Source organism: Prunus dulcis, chromosome 8 (genome assembly GCF_902201215.1).
Source record: "Prunus dulcis chromosome 8, ALMONDv2, whole genome shotgun sequence".
In the NCBI taxonomy this organism is placed as follows: domain Eukaryota; kingdom Viridiplantae; phylum Streptophyta; class Magnoliopsida; order Rosales; family Rosaceae; genus Prunus; species Prunus dulcis.
In genome coordinates, this window is record NC_047657.1 from 16,159,252 (window position 1) to 16,174,931 (window position 15,680).

The following is a 15,680-nucleotide window of genomic DNA, read 5'->3' on the forward strand; positions in this document are numbered from 1 at the left end:
ACACTTTATTTCCTCAAGCTACTCCTACTTCAGAAACACTACAAGCATTTTTTTATATCCCCCATTCTAGAAAACCCCAAATCTGAAACTCAATTCTTTTCTTCATTTCTCCTACATTTTGTCAATTGTCACCAATAAAACCAACATAGAAAAAAACATGCAGATTGCAGCAGACATCACAATAAACAATTCAACATTCCAACATAATCAAATCATGAAATTGAGCAACAATTCTCTTAATTCTTACACAGAATCGAAAACATTTCATCACAACATAAAAAACTGGTTCCAAATTTCCACCTGAGCCAGACAATCGCATTATTATTATCCAAAAGCAGAATAAAGCCCTAGTCTTTCAAGACCCTAATCTTATGGGATGTCCCAGGGTTTGGGCTCGGGAACAGCGACGACCATACCTTGAAGCTCAGGAGTGAGGACGACCTGGCATCCGAGCCTGGAGTGCTTGTTGAGAACCCTAGCCCTAGAGTTCCTCTTGAGCACGTACTCTTCGTCGTAGGACCGTGGTGGGAGCTTTTCGAACCATTCCTGCGCGATATTGACCTCGCATTCGGCCGAGCAGGCGTCGATATCCTCGAGCCGGTGGGAGGCCGGGTCGATCAGGCCGCCTTGGGCTAGGGCCCGGAGCAGAGTGTGGCCCGATAGGCCCACCACCTCGCGCTTGCGCCCGTCGACGTCGATCGCGAAGAGCTTCACAATTCGATCGGAGACTTTTGCCGAGTGGGTGGGCGCGGATGGGGATGGGGATGCAGAGGAGGCGGAGGATCTGGAGATGAAGGAGAGCGAAGGCAGGCGGTGGTGGATTTGGGAGTGACGAAGTCTCTGAAGGCTCGCCATCGCCATTTTGCTTGTTTCAGGTTTGGGGACGCTTTTGGCTGTCGACTGTGATGACCTGTTTGGTTGGAAAGAAAAATGCTTTATTGTAAAAACTAAAAAAAACAAAAGATAAATAGAAACTCCAACAAGAAAATAGAAAAACAGAAAAATTAAGCATGTTTTAATTCCTAATACCAAAGATTTAAAAAAAAGAAAGAAATGACTGCTTTTTATGTAATCCAGTGGACTTTTTTCTTGTTTTATTTAGGAAGAAACAACGAGAGTTAGAATTTTTATAGCAAATGCAAGATTTAAGTGTTTTACCATTGAAGTTACGAGTCATCAATTCAAAATCGACAATTTACTAACTAATAGTAACAATTGTCTAAATTTAACATTAATATAGTTGTTTGGAAGAAAAAGAGAAAATTAATAGACTAGACAGTGTATTGGAACTATTTAAACAAAATGTTTTTGAGTTAATTTAGATTTTGATGGAGTATCATTACTGAGTGGAAGCATGAATTTTCTGTAGCTTATGCATTGTATAAGAAGCAGGGACAGAATCACCAAGTTTCATGTGGAACTCAACTTGAAAAAGGAAGTAACAGAACCTCTGTGGAAGCAATGAATCAGATGCATTGGCTAAGAATCAAGGCAAAGCATAAGTCTTTCCCTTTCACATTAAACTACATCAACAAGTAATTGTTCCAATTGTATTAATGAAACCCTTCCTTGTTAGTCAGCAGAAAGTCTCCAGATTTGATTTGAGAAGCCACTTTTTTCCATGCACAGGCAGTCAAAATGCAACATCAGCAGCAACAAAGAGCACAGAGCAGGCAATCAACTATCAATGGTGAAATTGTCATTGTACAGAGTCATAAACAGCCAGGGTCTGGAAAATCAGCTTCTCTTCGATTATATAGTTGCGCAGAAGTTGATCCAAGTAAGTTCGAACATTTCATGAATAATTAATGAAATTAATGAGATTCAAGTATCAAACCCAAATCTTGTTTTTTCTTTGACATTGTATCCAGCAGAAACTGGCGAAGGAAAAATGAGCAGCCAAACAAACCTCAAATGTGGAAAGACCAAAACAAGTAATGGTGAAAAAACCAGAACATATCATGTCAAGTTTTATGTTGAGTCAAGCTTTGGAATTCCAGGAGCTTTTGTTATAAGAAACCAAGGGAAGCATAGATTCTTCCTCCAATCTGCATCTTTTGAAACTCACAGCAATCAGATGATCCAATTTGACTGCCACTCCTGGGTCTACCCGTCCCAGAAGACAAAAAAGTTTGATCGAATCTTCTTCTCAAATACTGTAAGTTGCATGGTGAACTTGCCTGATTTATTTTATACAAGTATTTGCAAATGCAATTAAGCAACTCAGCTGATCATGTTGTCATAGAAATATCTTCCAAATCAAACACCCCAAGGACTAATGAAACTGAGGAATAAAGAGCTTATTAGCTTGAGAGGGGATGGAGGTGGGGAGAGGAAAGAATGGGATCGAATTTACGACTACGACTACTACAATGATCTTGGGAATCCTGACAAAGGTCCAGAACATGAGAGACCTGTCTTGGGTGGGTCTGAATTGCATCCATATCCTCGCAGAGGAAGAACAGGCCGCCCTCCTAGCAATGCAGGTATATACAACTTCTCATTTTTCTCATTTCATTTCTGCTGTGACAACAAATTGTACTGGCAACCTGGATTGAATAGTTTTTCCTTTCCAATACAATTTACAAGTTCTACACTTACCTGGCTTTCCCAACATGATCAATGCTAGATCCTTTAACCGAGAGCCGGCCACATACCACTAACCTGGACATATATGTTCCTCTGGATGAGAGGTTCAGCCCCAAGAAACAATCCGAGTTCACATCAAATTCAATCCAGGCTGCTCTATGGTTCCTGATCCATGAGGTAAAATTTGTGATGCAAAAAGATTCCAATCATTTTGAGTCATTTGATGAGATACATGACATGTTTTCTGACAACCAAAATCAAGTAATTGGGGGGTCACTCAAAGAGAAGCTGAAAGCTATGGTACCAAATGAGCTTTTCAAAGATATTACTCATGCAATCAAAACCCCATTGAAATTTCCAGTTCCCCAAATGATAGCAGGTGACAGAGTTGACTATTAGACTTCTGCAGCTCACATGATGGATAGCGCTTTATTTCTCTTTTACATTATTGTTTTCCACTTTCCAGAAAATGAATTTGCATGGAAGGATGATGAAGAGTTTGGGCGCCAAATGCTTGCAGGAATTAATCCAGCACAAATACGATCATTGGAGGTATGTCCTACCTTTTTGGGCTGGATGCCTGAGCAGGCGCAGGGCAGTTAGGGCATTCTTATCACTCTGTAGTGTATCCCAAAGTGATTAACAACAAAACTGTTGTAACTATCTATAGATCTTAGTTGTACCTTGAGTTAATTGCAGGTATTTCCACCACAAAGCAAAAATGGAATGGTGAGTTCGATAGAGCCATCACACATAGAGCACAACCTTGAAGGGATGACTCTTGCTCAGGTAAAAGAAAAATAGCAATGCACCAGCTGCTGATACTCTATGATCATCCTGCCTCCCAACAACATTGTATTTCTTGGAAAAAGTTTTCATCCATTCTGGTTGGCAATAAATTTCACAGGCAATGAATAATTGGAGGATATTCATCTTAGATCACCATGACTATCTCATACCCTTCTTAAGAAAAATCAACACAAAGGATGTATGTACTTATGCGTCCCGTACACTACTGTTCTTGAAGAGTGATGCCACATTAAAGCCAATAGCAATAGAACTCAGTTTTCCGGGATTTGCGGAAGGCCAAGAGATCAGTTGGGTATTTACTCCTGCAAGACAGGGCGAAGCAGCGGCACTGTGGCACTATGCCAAGGCTCATGTTGCTGTTAATGACACTGTGTATCATCAACTAGTCAGCCATTGGTAAGTTGAACAGTTTGATGAACCCAAAACAATGCAAGTTATCATTGTTCATTGCATTTCCTACTACCACAACACTTGCCTTGCAATGCATTTTTTAGGTTGCATACACATGCCGTGGTTGAGCCGTTCATCATTGCTACTAGAAGGCAGCTAAGTGGGATGCACCCAATCCATTGGCTACTAGATCCTCATTTCAAGGACACCATGCACGTAAATGCGCTGGCTCGTAGTATGCTCATTAACTCTGGAGGAATCCTGGAGAAGACATTGTTTTCTGCTGAACTCTCCATGGAGTTATCTGCTGAGCTCTACAAAGAGTGGAGATTTGATGAACAAGCCCTTCCTGCTGATCTACTTAAAAGGTATTTTATATTCCATCATAACCCAATATTTTATTTTCACTGAGCAATATTGTTAGTTCTCTAGATGTTTTACAACATAAATGGGGTATAATTGGGAAAAACCACAACAGGGACTTTTACCAAATTCTCATATTCTGAATTGATTCCTTTGTGAAAACACTTTTCAGAGGTATGGCCATAGAAGACCCAGATCCAGATAACCCCACTGGGGTTCAGCTCCTCTTCCAAGACTATCCATATGGCTCAGATGGACTTGAGATATGGAGTGCCATCCAGGCATGGGTTACAGATTTTTGCATGCTCTTCTACACAGACGACGAGTCTGTAAGATCTGATGAAGAAATTCAAGCATGGTGGTCGGAAATCCAAAATGTGGGTCATGGTGATAAGAGCAGTGAAACATGGTGGTACCACATGACATCACGAGAGGACCTAATCAAAGCTTTGACAACTCTTATATGGATTGCATCAGCCCTTCATGCTTCAGTAAACTTTGGGCAATATGCATATGCTGGCTATCCCCTAAATCGTCCCACACTGTGCCGAAGGTTCATTCCCGAGGAAGGAACATTTGAATATGCGGAGTTCCTGAAGGATCCAGACAAATACTACCTTAACATGTTGCCTGAAAGAGTTGAGATGACCTTGGGTATAGCACTAGCAGAGGCCGTCTCAAGACACACTTCGGATGAAGTGTACTTGGGTCAGAGGCCATCGTCGTTGTGGATAAATAATGAAGAGGTTAGCCATAAGTTTGAAAAGTTCAATCAAGAACTTCGAAATATAGAGAAAAGAATTGAGGAAAAGAATACCAATCCCGAGCTTAACAACAGAAGGGGCCGTGCCGAGATTCCATACATGCTTTTGTACCCTGATACATCCAATGTTGAATCCAGAGGGGGCATCACAGGGAAGGGGATTCCTAACAGCATATCCATTTGACATATTTGAAGCAGTGCAAAAGATATGCAACTTTACAAGCCTGGGAGGCATGACATAAATGTATTTTAAATAGTATGAGAGCCTGTAAATATGTTCCAGACATTTCTCAACTGCATATATGGCTAGATAAGGCAAAACAAGAATACACAGTGAAAGATAATGGAAGCAACAACATATGGAGGACAGAAAAATACAACTCATGTGCAGGAACAATACAATTCATACCAACACTGTAAGAAACCAAGGTGCTCAGAGGCATGACCTTGACCTTAGGCTTTCTGGAGTGCCCAGGGGTACATTGTGAATTTATGACTAATATAGCCCATGAAATCATCAATAAAATCGATGTATTAATGTTGATTAGCACTTTTTATCATCAACATCGGCCATGAACAGCAAACGGTGCAGAATTAACCTTCTCAGGATTGCCTATCACCATATCCGCAAGCATTTCAGCAGTCCCTAGAGCCTGAAATTGGACCAAAATCATCGTTGATTCTTCCTTTACTTGACATATAAGTAACTATTAACAATTTATTATTCACTGTCCACTGACGTTTAGCCCAGCAATAGCATGCACAAATTTTGTAAGAAGCAAGAACTTGGGGAAAATCTCTATATAATCAGAAGAGTAACAACGTATGAGTACTACCATAGAAAGTCCTCCCCCTTCATGTCCAGTTGCGAGGAACACGTTTGCCACACCTGGCACAGGTCCAATCACTGGCTTCCCATCAGGCACTGAAAAGGTACAGATTATGTCATTCATCAATTTCACAAGAAATTACTAGACTTTTTAGTACTAGCATACATTTGAAATCCTTAGAATACGATGACCCAGATGTTGCTCACTTCCATTAGGTTCTGAAAGATATCAAAACTTACTGTAAGGTCGCAATCCTACTCTCACTTCTCTGCTCTTACTGAAATCTGAAAGGGACTTTTCTCTTAATTTGGGAAAGAATTCCCCAGCTCGGTCCCATATACGATTAATGATGGATTCTTCCAATTCCGAGCAGAACCCAGCAAATTGGCGGCTGCTCCCTAGAGAGAGAGAGAGAGGGGGGGAGAGAAGATGCCATAGAACAATATGATCATGCATAATTCTGAAGAGAGAGATCTCAAAAAATTAGTACTGTAAGTTTGGTTAGGAAACATTTCCAGGTCACTTTAGATACATTTATTAGTTAGTGTTGAACCATGATCCAGAATAAGCCTGATATCTTTAGACTCATAGCTAACTGCAAGTTATAATTACAAAATTTCAAGTCTTGTCAAGAAAAGAAACAGTCATCTACGCTTTACCAAGAACAATGTTCCCCGCTGTGTCCATAGTGGCTGTCATTGAAACAGACAAGGTTTGTCCATCATGATCAAGCAATCCAGAAGTTGATATGTTTGGAAGTGGAATTGCAGTTTGATGATCAACATATCCCACCTCCATCAGGCCATGATTGAGTTGAAAGGAATTAAAATTCTCAAGCACTAGAAGGTGACCCTGTCATGCAGATCAAATATTAGGTGGGTCTTAACACAAAAGTTAGAGAAATTAAACCACCTTGTTCGGAAGGTTGGATGGCATAAAACATGAATCATATGATGACTCTACTTCAGTTAATCAAAGCAAAAATCAATGAAAGTAAAGCATCAGTTTAAGAAATGCAAGAGAAGTCTGTTCAAATTGTACATTTAAACCTTTCGTGGTTTCACAGGGACGTCCAGTACAACTTCTGATTCTCTAAGCAGGTCACACATCAAAGAGCCACTCCAACAACCAGCTGCAACTACAATGGCCTTCTTAGTGTACAAGATATTCCTAGAAGTCTTAATAGCCTCAACCTCCCCACTGCCACCAGATCTGAGAACATGAAGATTATAAGAGTATTAGCTTAACAATCTAGCCCACCTCTAAAATTCTGCATTCCTGTCCTTTGGTCTCTCAGTGAAACATCCAGCGCACCCAAAAGAGTATGATAGCAAACCTTAACAAACTTATCACCGGATCATTATAAAACTCAGCATATCTACCCTTTGATGAATAATGCCTGTTACCCTACACTAAAAAAGTTCAATATCATTAACACACCAATAATGATAGGGTCACTAAATTTGTTCACAGTGTCATGCACAGTAACTTGCTAGAAATGAATAAGGATCAGGCTCATTTTTTAACAAATGAAACACCGACGCATCATTTGATGAAAAACTTGGTGACCCTAGTAAGAACAGCAAACATAAAGCTAAATAGCTTTTTTTTCTTAAACGAGAAAAAAGAACCTTTTCAAGGAATTCAACTGCACGACGAGCATCCAATTGGCAATCATCAGGCAGAAAGGCAGCTCCAGTATCTTTATCAACCATCAGTTCGGGTTCCTTCACAAGCAAGTCAATGGCAGACAAGTACTCTGCTCTTAACCCAGCTTCACATAGCAGCTTTACCCTCCCTTTTAACATGTCTGACTCCTCAGGGGTTCTACCAACAAGCAAGCTCCCTACAAAATCAGAGTAACACTTCAAAAACAATAATGCTAGAATCACCAAATTTGCTACTAAAAATTAACATAAAACATAAAAAGAATAAAAATCGAAAATTTTCAATAAATTTTAGGCAGTGTTGAAGATACCTGTTTTCTTCCAACCCAATATTTGCAGAGGGTCCAAGCCTTGCTCACTCAAACTCTCAGTCAAGTCCTCCCAGAGTCTCTGGCTTCTGAGTCCGAAGTCCCAAAGGTCACTGCCAGGTGTTTTGTGTGCCATCCATATATAGCCTTGGCCTGAAAAAGGGTCAACATTTTCATCAGATTTGCTTTGACCCAGCATTTTCCAGGTGAGTGCTTTTTCCTACACTTGAAGTTAATTGAATTTTCCCGCCTACCCAAACACTCGATGAGGAGGAATTAATTACCAGCACCGGTGGCACCGGAGCAAGGGACAGACTTGTCAATTACGGCGACGGACAGGTCCGACCCGATTAGGAACTGCCGGGCTATGGTCAACCCGATTATTCCAGCTCCGATTATCAGAACATCGAATGTTTGATGGGAATGGGATGCAGATATCGGTTCCGAATCGGAAGCGCAGGCGGGTCGGGTTGTGGCGGTGTGCAAGGAAAGCGATTTGGATGCGAATTTGGAGCCAAACAAGGTTGACTGGGACGCGAAGCTGCATGACTTGAACTGGCATATTGCAGAGGAGACGACGTCGTTTGCTTGAGGGTTTGGGTGTGAGAGAAAGGTCGAAGCTGAAGCCATTGAAACTTTGCTCGCTTTCTCCAGGTATTATGGTACGAGGGAACAACTGTGAACTGTTACTGTGAGTGAGAGATTGAAATGTTGTCTATGAAGGGAAGCAGAGTATTCCCGCTAGACGACGCGTCGTTTCATTAGAAAAGTTAATTGGTCCTTTTCTAGAAAGTCAACAGAAAACCGCCATTTAAAATGGACTCAAAATGTGGTTGGAATAGGGACATGAGTTAGGGCACTTGATCAAGGGCACTGTTGCGGAAGTGAGTGAGGGCACTTAATCAGGGCTTATATCTGAGTTCGAATTCTCCTCTTCGTAATTTATAATATCGTTTTGGTATAAAAGTTTGGATTGAAAAAAGGGTCAACCAAAACTCTTAACTTGAGATTCAAACAAAAACACCTTGTGATAATCATAAACAACAAAATCAAACTACAGTCCATGTTAATCTTGCATCAATGCTGCTTGATAGCAACATTTAGAGGCCAATTAACTAAGCATCATTTAGAAAATGCATTGTTTAATTTGATCGTAATTGAGACAAATTGACACAAAGAATAATTACAAGAAGGAAGATGGATTTTCATATCCACTATGACTGTTCCTCTCTTCTCATTGAGGCAACCACAATCTTTGTAACCTTGAGGAACGAAATGCTCAAATAGGCTTTTCCGATGGCAGCCACCAGGAGTTCCTCTTCTGTATGGTTTTATCATCAAAATCGACCATGAACAGCAAACGGCGCAGAATCAGCCTTCTGAGGATTGCCTAGCACCATATCCACAAGCATTTCGGCGGTTCCTAGAGCCTGAAATCGAACCAAAAAGGATGGATAATTCTTTCTTTACTTGACACACAAGTAATAACGGTTATAAGATTATCTGTAACAAGCAAGAAATATTGGGAAAAATATTTCTCAGTGTATAGATTTCTACATAATCAGTTGAATCACAATGTAATGAGTACTACCATAGTAAGTCCTTCCCCTTCATGCCCGGTTGCAAGGAACACGTTGGCCAAACCAGGCACAGGCCCGATCACTGGCTTCCCATTAGGCACTGAGACAGTACAGGTTATGTCATTCATCAATTTCACAGGACATGACCAAAAAAAAATTTAGTTCTAGCATGAATTTGAAATCCTTAGAATATCCAACGATCCAGATTTTGTATATTTTCATTATGTTCTAAAAGATATCAGGACTTACCGTGAGGTCTTAATCCTACTCTCACTTCTCTGCTCTTACTGAAATCTGAGAGGGGCTTCTCTTTCAATTTGGGAAAGAACTCCCCCACCTTCTCCCATATGCGGTTAACGATGGATTCTTCCACTTCAGTGCAGAAACCAGCAAACTGGCGGCTGCTCCCTGCAAAGCCATAACAACTAACTGCAAGTTATAATTACACAATTTCATGTTTTCTCAAGAAAAGAAACGAGTCATCAAGGTAATGTTTTACCAAGAACAATGTTCCCCATTGTATCCATAGTGGCTGTCATTGATAGAGACAAGGCTTGCCCATCATGATCATCAAGCAATCCGGAAGTTGATAAGCTTGGAAGCGGAACTGCAGTATGATGATGATCAATATATCCTGCCTCCATCAGACCATGATTGAGTTGAAAGGAATTAAAATTCTCCAGCACTAGAAGGTGACCCTGTCACACAGATCAAATGACATATAAATGACACAAATTCAAAGCAACATAGATGACATTTATGCATCTGGAAAAGCCAACTATGGTATTTTAACATCTATGCAAGAAGAAGTCTGTTTGAATTGTAGACTTAAACCTTTCGCGGTTTCATGGGGATGTCCAGGACAATTTCTGATTCTCTAAGCAGATCAGACATCAAAGAGCCACTCCAACAACCAGCTGCCACTACAATGGCCTTCTTGCTGTGCAAGATATTCCTAGAAGTCTTAATAGCCTCAACTTCCCCACTGCCACCAGACCTGAGCACACACATAAAGAATTTCAACAGTATTAGCTTAACAATCTAGCCCATCTCTAAAAACCAAATTCTCCATTTTTTTTCCCTTGGTCTCTCAGTATAATAATCTCCAGCTCACCCAAAAAAGTTCAATAGCAAACCTTAACAAACTTATCACTGGATCATTATAAAACTCTGCATATCTACCCTTTGATGAATAATGCCTGTTGCCCTACAAAAGTGGGAAATAATTTATAGACCCATAACGATAAGGTCACTAAATTTGTTCATATAGCTAAATAGTTAAGGTTTTCTTTTCTTAAAAACAAATGAACCTTTTCAAGAAATTCAGCGGCGCGACGGGCATTCAGTTGGCTATCATCAGGTAGAAAGGCAGCCCCAGCATCTTTATCAACCATGAGTTCAGGTTCCTTCACATGCAAGTCACTGGCAGACAAGTACTCTGCTCTTAACCCAGCTTCACATTGCTGCTTTACCATCCTTTTTAACTTGTCTGACTCCTCCGGGGTTCTACCAACTAGCAAGCTTCCTATAAAACCAAACCAACACTTTCAAAAACAAAAAAACAAAAAAACAAAAACTAATGCTATAGTCACCAAATTTGACAACTCTGAAAATAATGTGTTAGTACACATGTTAACAATAAACAAAGTTAAAAGTTGGTCCGCATTTGAATAAATGAAACACTGTCACATAATTTCGCGAATTAATTTGATGTGAAAATACTTTTCATAAATGTTTTAGTACCTGTTTTTTTCCAACCCAATAATTGTAAAGGGTCCAAGCCTTGATCTTTCAAACTCTCAGCCAATTCCTCCCAGAGCTTCTGGCTTCTCAGAGCCAGCTCCCAACCCTCGCTGCCAACTGTTTTGGATGCCATCCATATATAGCCTTGGCCTAAAAACAAGGTCCACATTTTCATCAATTTTTCACTTGACCCAACATTTTTCAGATGAATGCTTTTTTCCTGCATTTAATTAAATTTAATTTTCCCGCCTGCCAAATAATCAGTAAGGAGCTAAACATTATCCTTACCGGCACCGGTGGCGCCGGAGCAAGGGACAGCCTTGTCGATTACGGCGACGGATAGGTCCGACCCGATCAGGAACTGCCGGGCTATGCTCAACCCGATTATTCCAGCTCCGATTACCAGAACATCAAATGTTTGGTCGGAATGGGATGCAGGTGCCGGTTCAGAATCGGAAGCCATTGAAACTTCGTTGACTTTCTTCTGTTGATCCGAGTTCAAGCTACAGCTCTGTGAATGAAACTTTTTGAATTCGAACGTTGACTTGAAGCAGAGTGTTCCCGTGAAACGACGTGGTTTTATTTGAAACAGCTGGTGGCGGATCCTTCTATAGAAGCATCAGTCTATATGTTAAACTCTGAATCAATGTTACTTATTTAAAGTAATATTTGTTTGTATCAACAAAAAAAATGTTTTGTTTCAAAAAAGAAAAGAAAAGAAGGTAATATTTTGTTTTTAGAGGCCTAGAGCAACTCAAAGGGGTAACGCATGAAGTTGGAAACGAGATAAAATGGCCTCACTCCTCAACCGAGGCAAACATACTTTGCCCCTTCCCCCTGGAGATGCTCTAAGGAACATGTAGAAAGCATACGTACGTAAATAATGAGTCCGCTCCACTTGCACTCAAGTTCAAATCCCTCTTGAATAAAATAAAAAAGCGAGAAGAAGAAATACATCCGTAACGCAATTGAAGAGAGTTTACCAATTAGAACTTTGTAGTAATATGTATGGTTGGATGGTTATGCATCATAAGCCTTTTTTTGGTTTAAGAGTACATAATCCTGTCTCTTTTTCATTCTACCATACAAAAATTAACCAAAAAATACAAGCGTCTTTGCCAAAACGTGAGATTACCCTCAAAATATAGAGGGCAACGCCATAAAGTCTCTATTTTGGGATGGTAAGCAACAATTCTCTGCCGTACACCGATGAGTTAGAGCAAAACTGATCTCATTTCTAAGACATGGACTTTTACAATATTATTACAAGTTGTCAAAATTAATCGTTGAGTCGCTAGACCAATAGATTTCTTTGCAGTTTGCTGCTAAATTAGCTTCCACAAGGCAGTCTGGGTCTTCTAAGGCTCTGTCTAAGGACTCTGCTAAATTTGCTTCCCATAAGCCCAACCTGCAGACTCTCTTGTAAGCCTCATAGCTCGATGCTCTTAGGCCCTCCGAAACCATCTCCCTTAAAGATCCACAAATCTCTTCACTACTCACAAAATCCAGGAAAGTTTCGGATAAAACAGGTCGCCAGAAAACAACAATAGCACAGCTCTTGTCCACTAACCGAACATCAAATTCTTCTGAGAAAACGTCATGTGACTTGTGCAACAAGCTCTTGAGCATCCCCGCAGTCATGCCACTTCTAAATCCCCATAAGAATACCAAATGATTGCAGCTGACTTTTTTCATATTCTTTGTCCAGATTCTGATATCATCATTGATTGATTCTTGGGGGCTGTCAGGGTACGGATTGGATATGTTTGTATACTCTTCAGGGGCTGGAGCCAACAGTGCATTGTTAGATGTCATAGCATTGTCTGGAATTTTCAGAATGGAGCAGAGCTTTGCAAACAGATAACACATCTTCACCACATTATGCCTATGAACTGTGCCTTCTTCATTTTCTGTAATGGACAACCCCAAACATTGTATACATAATAAAAGTTAGGCTTGCTCTGAAGTAAAAGATCATGGCATGATGAAGAGAAATCTCACAAAAATGAGGTTATTTTATTGAAAACTAGTCAAGCAATCTGCCAAAGTTTGTTTTGTTTGTTTGTTTTGTTCTTTTGTTCTATTGTTTTTGTTTTTGTTTTTTTGTTTTCCCCCCTCCCATATCAAACCCGCCGCAAGAACACCCAGAGGTAAAACCCACAAGAGCAACAAACATGTAGCATTACTGTACTTTCTCTAGAGTGTCTGTGCGTTACATGAAAACTAGGAGAAATGACTACCTTGGGGCAAGTTTTCCATATCAATGGGTGCAAAGTAATGATTATTCAGGTAGGAAATAGCTGCATGTATATTGGTCACCTTCCTTAGAGGGCCAATATTCTTCATCATATGGTTGACATCAAGTAAGTGAGGGAAAACCAAGTGCAAGGAGTCCATGAACTCGTCTACATTAGTCGGCAGGGGGGAGAGAAACTTTGAATGAATAAATGTGAAATCTGCATAAAAAAATTTAAATTATAAGTTGAGAAACTAAGAAAGAACAGAGGCCAAGTCAGGGGTATTAAAGCTCATAGATATTTATTAAATAGAGAAACACCATTAAGGGAATTGTGGGAGACAACAGGTTTCTGTGAAGCAGAAATCAAATCGATCACCTCTCGAAACCCCCGAACTCTCTGGTTTTGTTCCTCTTCAAGGTTTTGAAGTTCTCTCTGTAAACATTCAAACCAAATGTTGATTATACTAAGCTTGATGATGCAAAACACTAAGAAGTGAAAATCTCCTCTACCTCAAACGAGTCCTTGTCCTCCTTAGAACTTGTGAGAACGACACGAACAGCCTGAGTTCCTCCACCCTTTGCTGGGATTATTAAAGGAACAAGTTCATCAGATAACTCCCTCAACATCTGCAACCAATGACATCAAACATTAAACCAAACAAAACTCTGATTAAGCATATCAGCACCAGAAGACAGGGCTTCGGCCAAAGTATCCGAAAAATCAGATCAACCAACCTCCAATGCAAGCTGTATTTGACGTTCACTGCAAACATCTATATTCATGCATGGCCTTGATCCATAAAGTTCACTCCCCAAGACAAGTTTTCGTAAGGAACTAAGCAGAGCATCTGCAAAATGAAAAAATAATACACTTTTTAACAAAAAAGATAACAAAATCGAAGGAAAGATAATGGATGTAAATACAATCTATTGTATTTTCAGTCCTAACCATCTTTCTTTGAACTCCTACACGCATTCTTCCAATGCTTGACTCGTGATTTAATTCTTTCAAGAAAAACTGTATCAGCAACGGTATGGGTCGAAGAAGAGTTCATTATATAGGTGCTGGGGCTTGGATTCCCTATCCGCACTTTAGCTGCGGATTCTTGTGCTCTGGACAAGTATGATATACCTGTCTCAAAAGACAAAGAGAAAAAAATCTCAAAACCTCATAAAAGTTACAGACTTGCAAGATCTCAAATTGCAGACAACAAGAAAATCAGTCCTTATTTTTTGTCTCACTTTTCCCCAATACATCATATGTTCTTAACTTTCATATTTCTTCTCATTTTCCTAAAAATATTGACTTGGGTATTATCACATATCATAAACTTGGTGATTAGGAAGTGAAATGATAAATCATTAGGGCAGGCTTACCATTATATATGCAGGCATTAAAATCAAAACCTTCTTGAGCCATGGAAGTCAAATGTGATGTTTGAACTGAAAAGCTATAAGATGGCATCCCCAGCTTCAATTCATCTCTTGGGAACAATACAAAGTTGTATCTGCATCAAAATCAACAAACCCTCATTACCAATCTCATTCTCTACATGTATATATGTACGTACTTATGCACATATGTATAGTATAAGTGTACGGACGGGTGAGGAGCGAGCTTGGAGGCTCTGAGAGTGAAGGGGCAGGCGGCGAACTGAAGAAGCTGGAACCTTTCTGCGGCGTACTTGGCCTTGCAATACGATGTGTCGGCGGTGTCGAAGGGTTGGGGACGGTGCCAAGCCGCAGAAAACGACCCCGTTTTCTGCAGAGAGACGGCTACGAAGTCCGAGCCGGCGAGGTGGTCCTTGAACTCCTCCAGGGACTCCTTGAAATTCAACTTTGTCACTTCCTTCACCGCCCATTTCTTTGGGACATTGGTGCTGGTGCTGAGAAAACGTCGCCGTATCAGTGGAGGCAGAGACGCCATGGTTTGCCTCCGTCTTCGACACTGCCTGTTAAAAAATGTGTCTTTCAATTTTCTTTACCAGACGACGGGCTTACGACTTGTCGTTGCTTTCCTCCCTTTCGATTTTAGATTTTTTTGTCTTTTTTTTTAATGTAGCATTTGCATACTATTGACAAAAATACTCTTCCCAAATGCGACATGTGGTCGCCAATTCCATGAAATTTTATGATCATTTTCGTCCAATTAGGTTACCACTTTGAGTTCAAATCATCTACTAATCTCATTAGCATTAATTTTTTGAGCATGTGTGTGAGGGCATTCCCTTCAACGAAAATGAGCTAAAATAGGATACATGCATACAAATGAACTCATAGACAATTTAAACAAAAGTAATAGCATAATAAACTATAGGGAAAAACATACAATTAAAACAAATTATGGAACCATGTGAAATTTAGGTCTGGTTATGGCCCTTTTACTTCTAAGTTAAGG

At 40.1% G+C, this 15,680-nt stretch overlaps 5 protein-coding genes across 7 annotated transcripts; 1 reads left to right on the forward strand and 4 right to left on the reverse strand.

Moving 5' to 3' along the window:
• Positions 1-174: 174 nt before the first annotated feature.
• LOC117636508 (putidaredoxin) lies at positions 175-910 on the reverse strand. The gene has a single exon (XM_034371046.1). The coding sequence runs from the start codon at positions 859-861 to the stop codon at positions 370-372; it is 492 nt and encodes a 163-aa protein (XP_034226937.1). The 5' UTR covers positions 862-910; the 3' UTR covers positions 175-369.
• Positions 911-1,587: 677 nt separating this feature from the next.
• LOC117636506 (probable linoleate 9S-lipoxygenase 7) lies at positions 1,588-5,122 on the forward strand. Of its 2 annotated transcripts, none has more exons than XM_034371042.1 (9): positions 1,588-1,780; positions 1,872-2,158; positions 2,246-2,486; positions 2,630-2,968; positions 3,056-3,141; positions 3,289-3,378; positions 3,497-3,795; positions 3,894-4,157; positions 4,325-5,122. In XM_034371042.1, the coding sequence occupies exons 1-9, from the start codon at positions 1,639-1,641 to the stop codon at positions 5,097-5,099; spliced, it is 2,523 nt and encodes an 840-aa protein (XP_034226933.1). In that variant the 5' UTR covers positions 1,588-1,638; the 3' UTR covers positions 5,100-5,122. The 2 variants fall into 2 exon arrangements, with proteins under 2 accessions (XP_034226933.1, XP_034226934.1); XM_034371043.1 differs by having other exon boundaries at positions 1,875-2,158.
• A 129-nt stretch (positions 5,123-5,251) lies between these two features.
• LOC117636507 (glycine oxidase-like) lies at positions 5,252-8,393 on the reverse strand. 2 transcript variants are annotated; one of them, XM_034371044.1, is made up of 9 exons: positions 8,005-8,393; positions 7,724-7,873; positions 7,377-7,591; positions 7,082-7,152; positions 6,795-6,957; positions 6,405-6,597; positions 5,985-6,143; positions 5,752-5,840; positions 5,252-5,568 (listed from the first exon to the last, which is right to left on the reverse strand). In XM_034371044.1, the coding sequence occupies exons 1-9, from the start codon at positions 8,348-8,350 to the stop codon at positions 5,476-5,478; spliced, it is 1,479 nt and encodes a 492-aa protein (XP_034226935.1). In that variant the 5' UTR covers positions 8,351-8,393; the 3' UTR covers positions 5,252-5,475. The 2 variants fall into 2 exon arrangements, with proteins under 2 accessions (XP_034226935.1, XP_034226936.1); XM_034371045.1 differs by lacking the exon at positions 5,985-6,143.
• A 389-nt stretch (positions 8,394-8,782) lies between these two features.
• LOC117637949 (glycine oxidase) lies at positions 8,783-11,510 on the reverse strand. The gene is made up of 9 exons (XM_034373005.1): positions 11,332-11,510; positions 11,044-11,193; positions 10,611-10,825; positions 10,437-10,507; positions 10,135-10,297; positions 9,800-9,998; positions 9,550-9,708; positions 9,312-9,400; positions 8,783-9,150 (listed from the first exon to the last, which is right to left on the reverse strand). The coding sequence occupies exons 1-9, from the start codon at positions 11,504-11,506 to the stop codon at positions 9,058-9,060; spliced, it is 1,314 nt and encodes a 437-aa protein (XP_034228896.1). The 5' UTR covers positions 11,507-11,510; the 3' UTR covers positions 8,783-9,057.
• Positions 11,511-12,096: 586 nt separating this feature from the next.
• LOC117637243 (poly(A)-specific ribonuclease PARN-like) lies at positions 12,097-15,245 on the reverse strand. The gene is made up of 8 exons (XM_034372083.1): positions 14,887-15,245; positions 14,660-14,790; positions 14,232-14,414; positions 14,018-14,130; positions 13,793-13,909; positions 13,601-13,715; positions 13,284-13,499; positions 12,097-12,953 (listed from the first exon to the last, which is right to left on the reverse strand). The coding sequence occupies exons 1-8, from the start codon at positions 15,207-15,209 to the stop codon at positions 12,307-12,309; spliced, it is 1,845 nt and encodes a 614-aa protein (XP_034227974.1). The 5' UTR covers positions 15,210-15,245; the 3' UTR covers positions 12,097-12,306.
• Between the last annotated feature and the right edge of the window lie 435 nt (positions 15,246-15,680).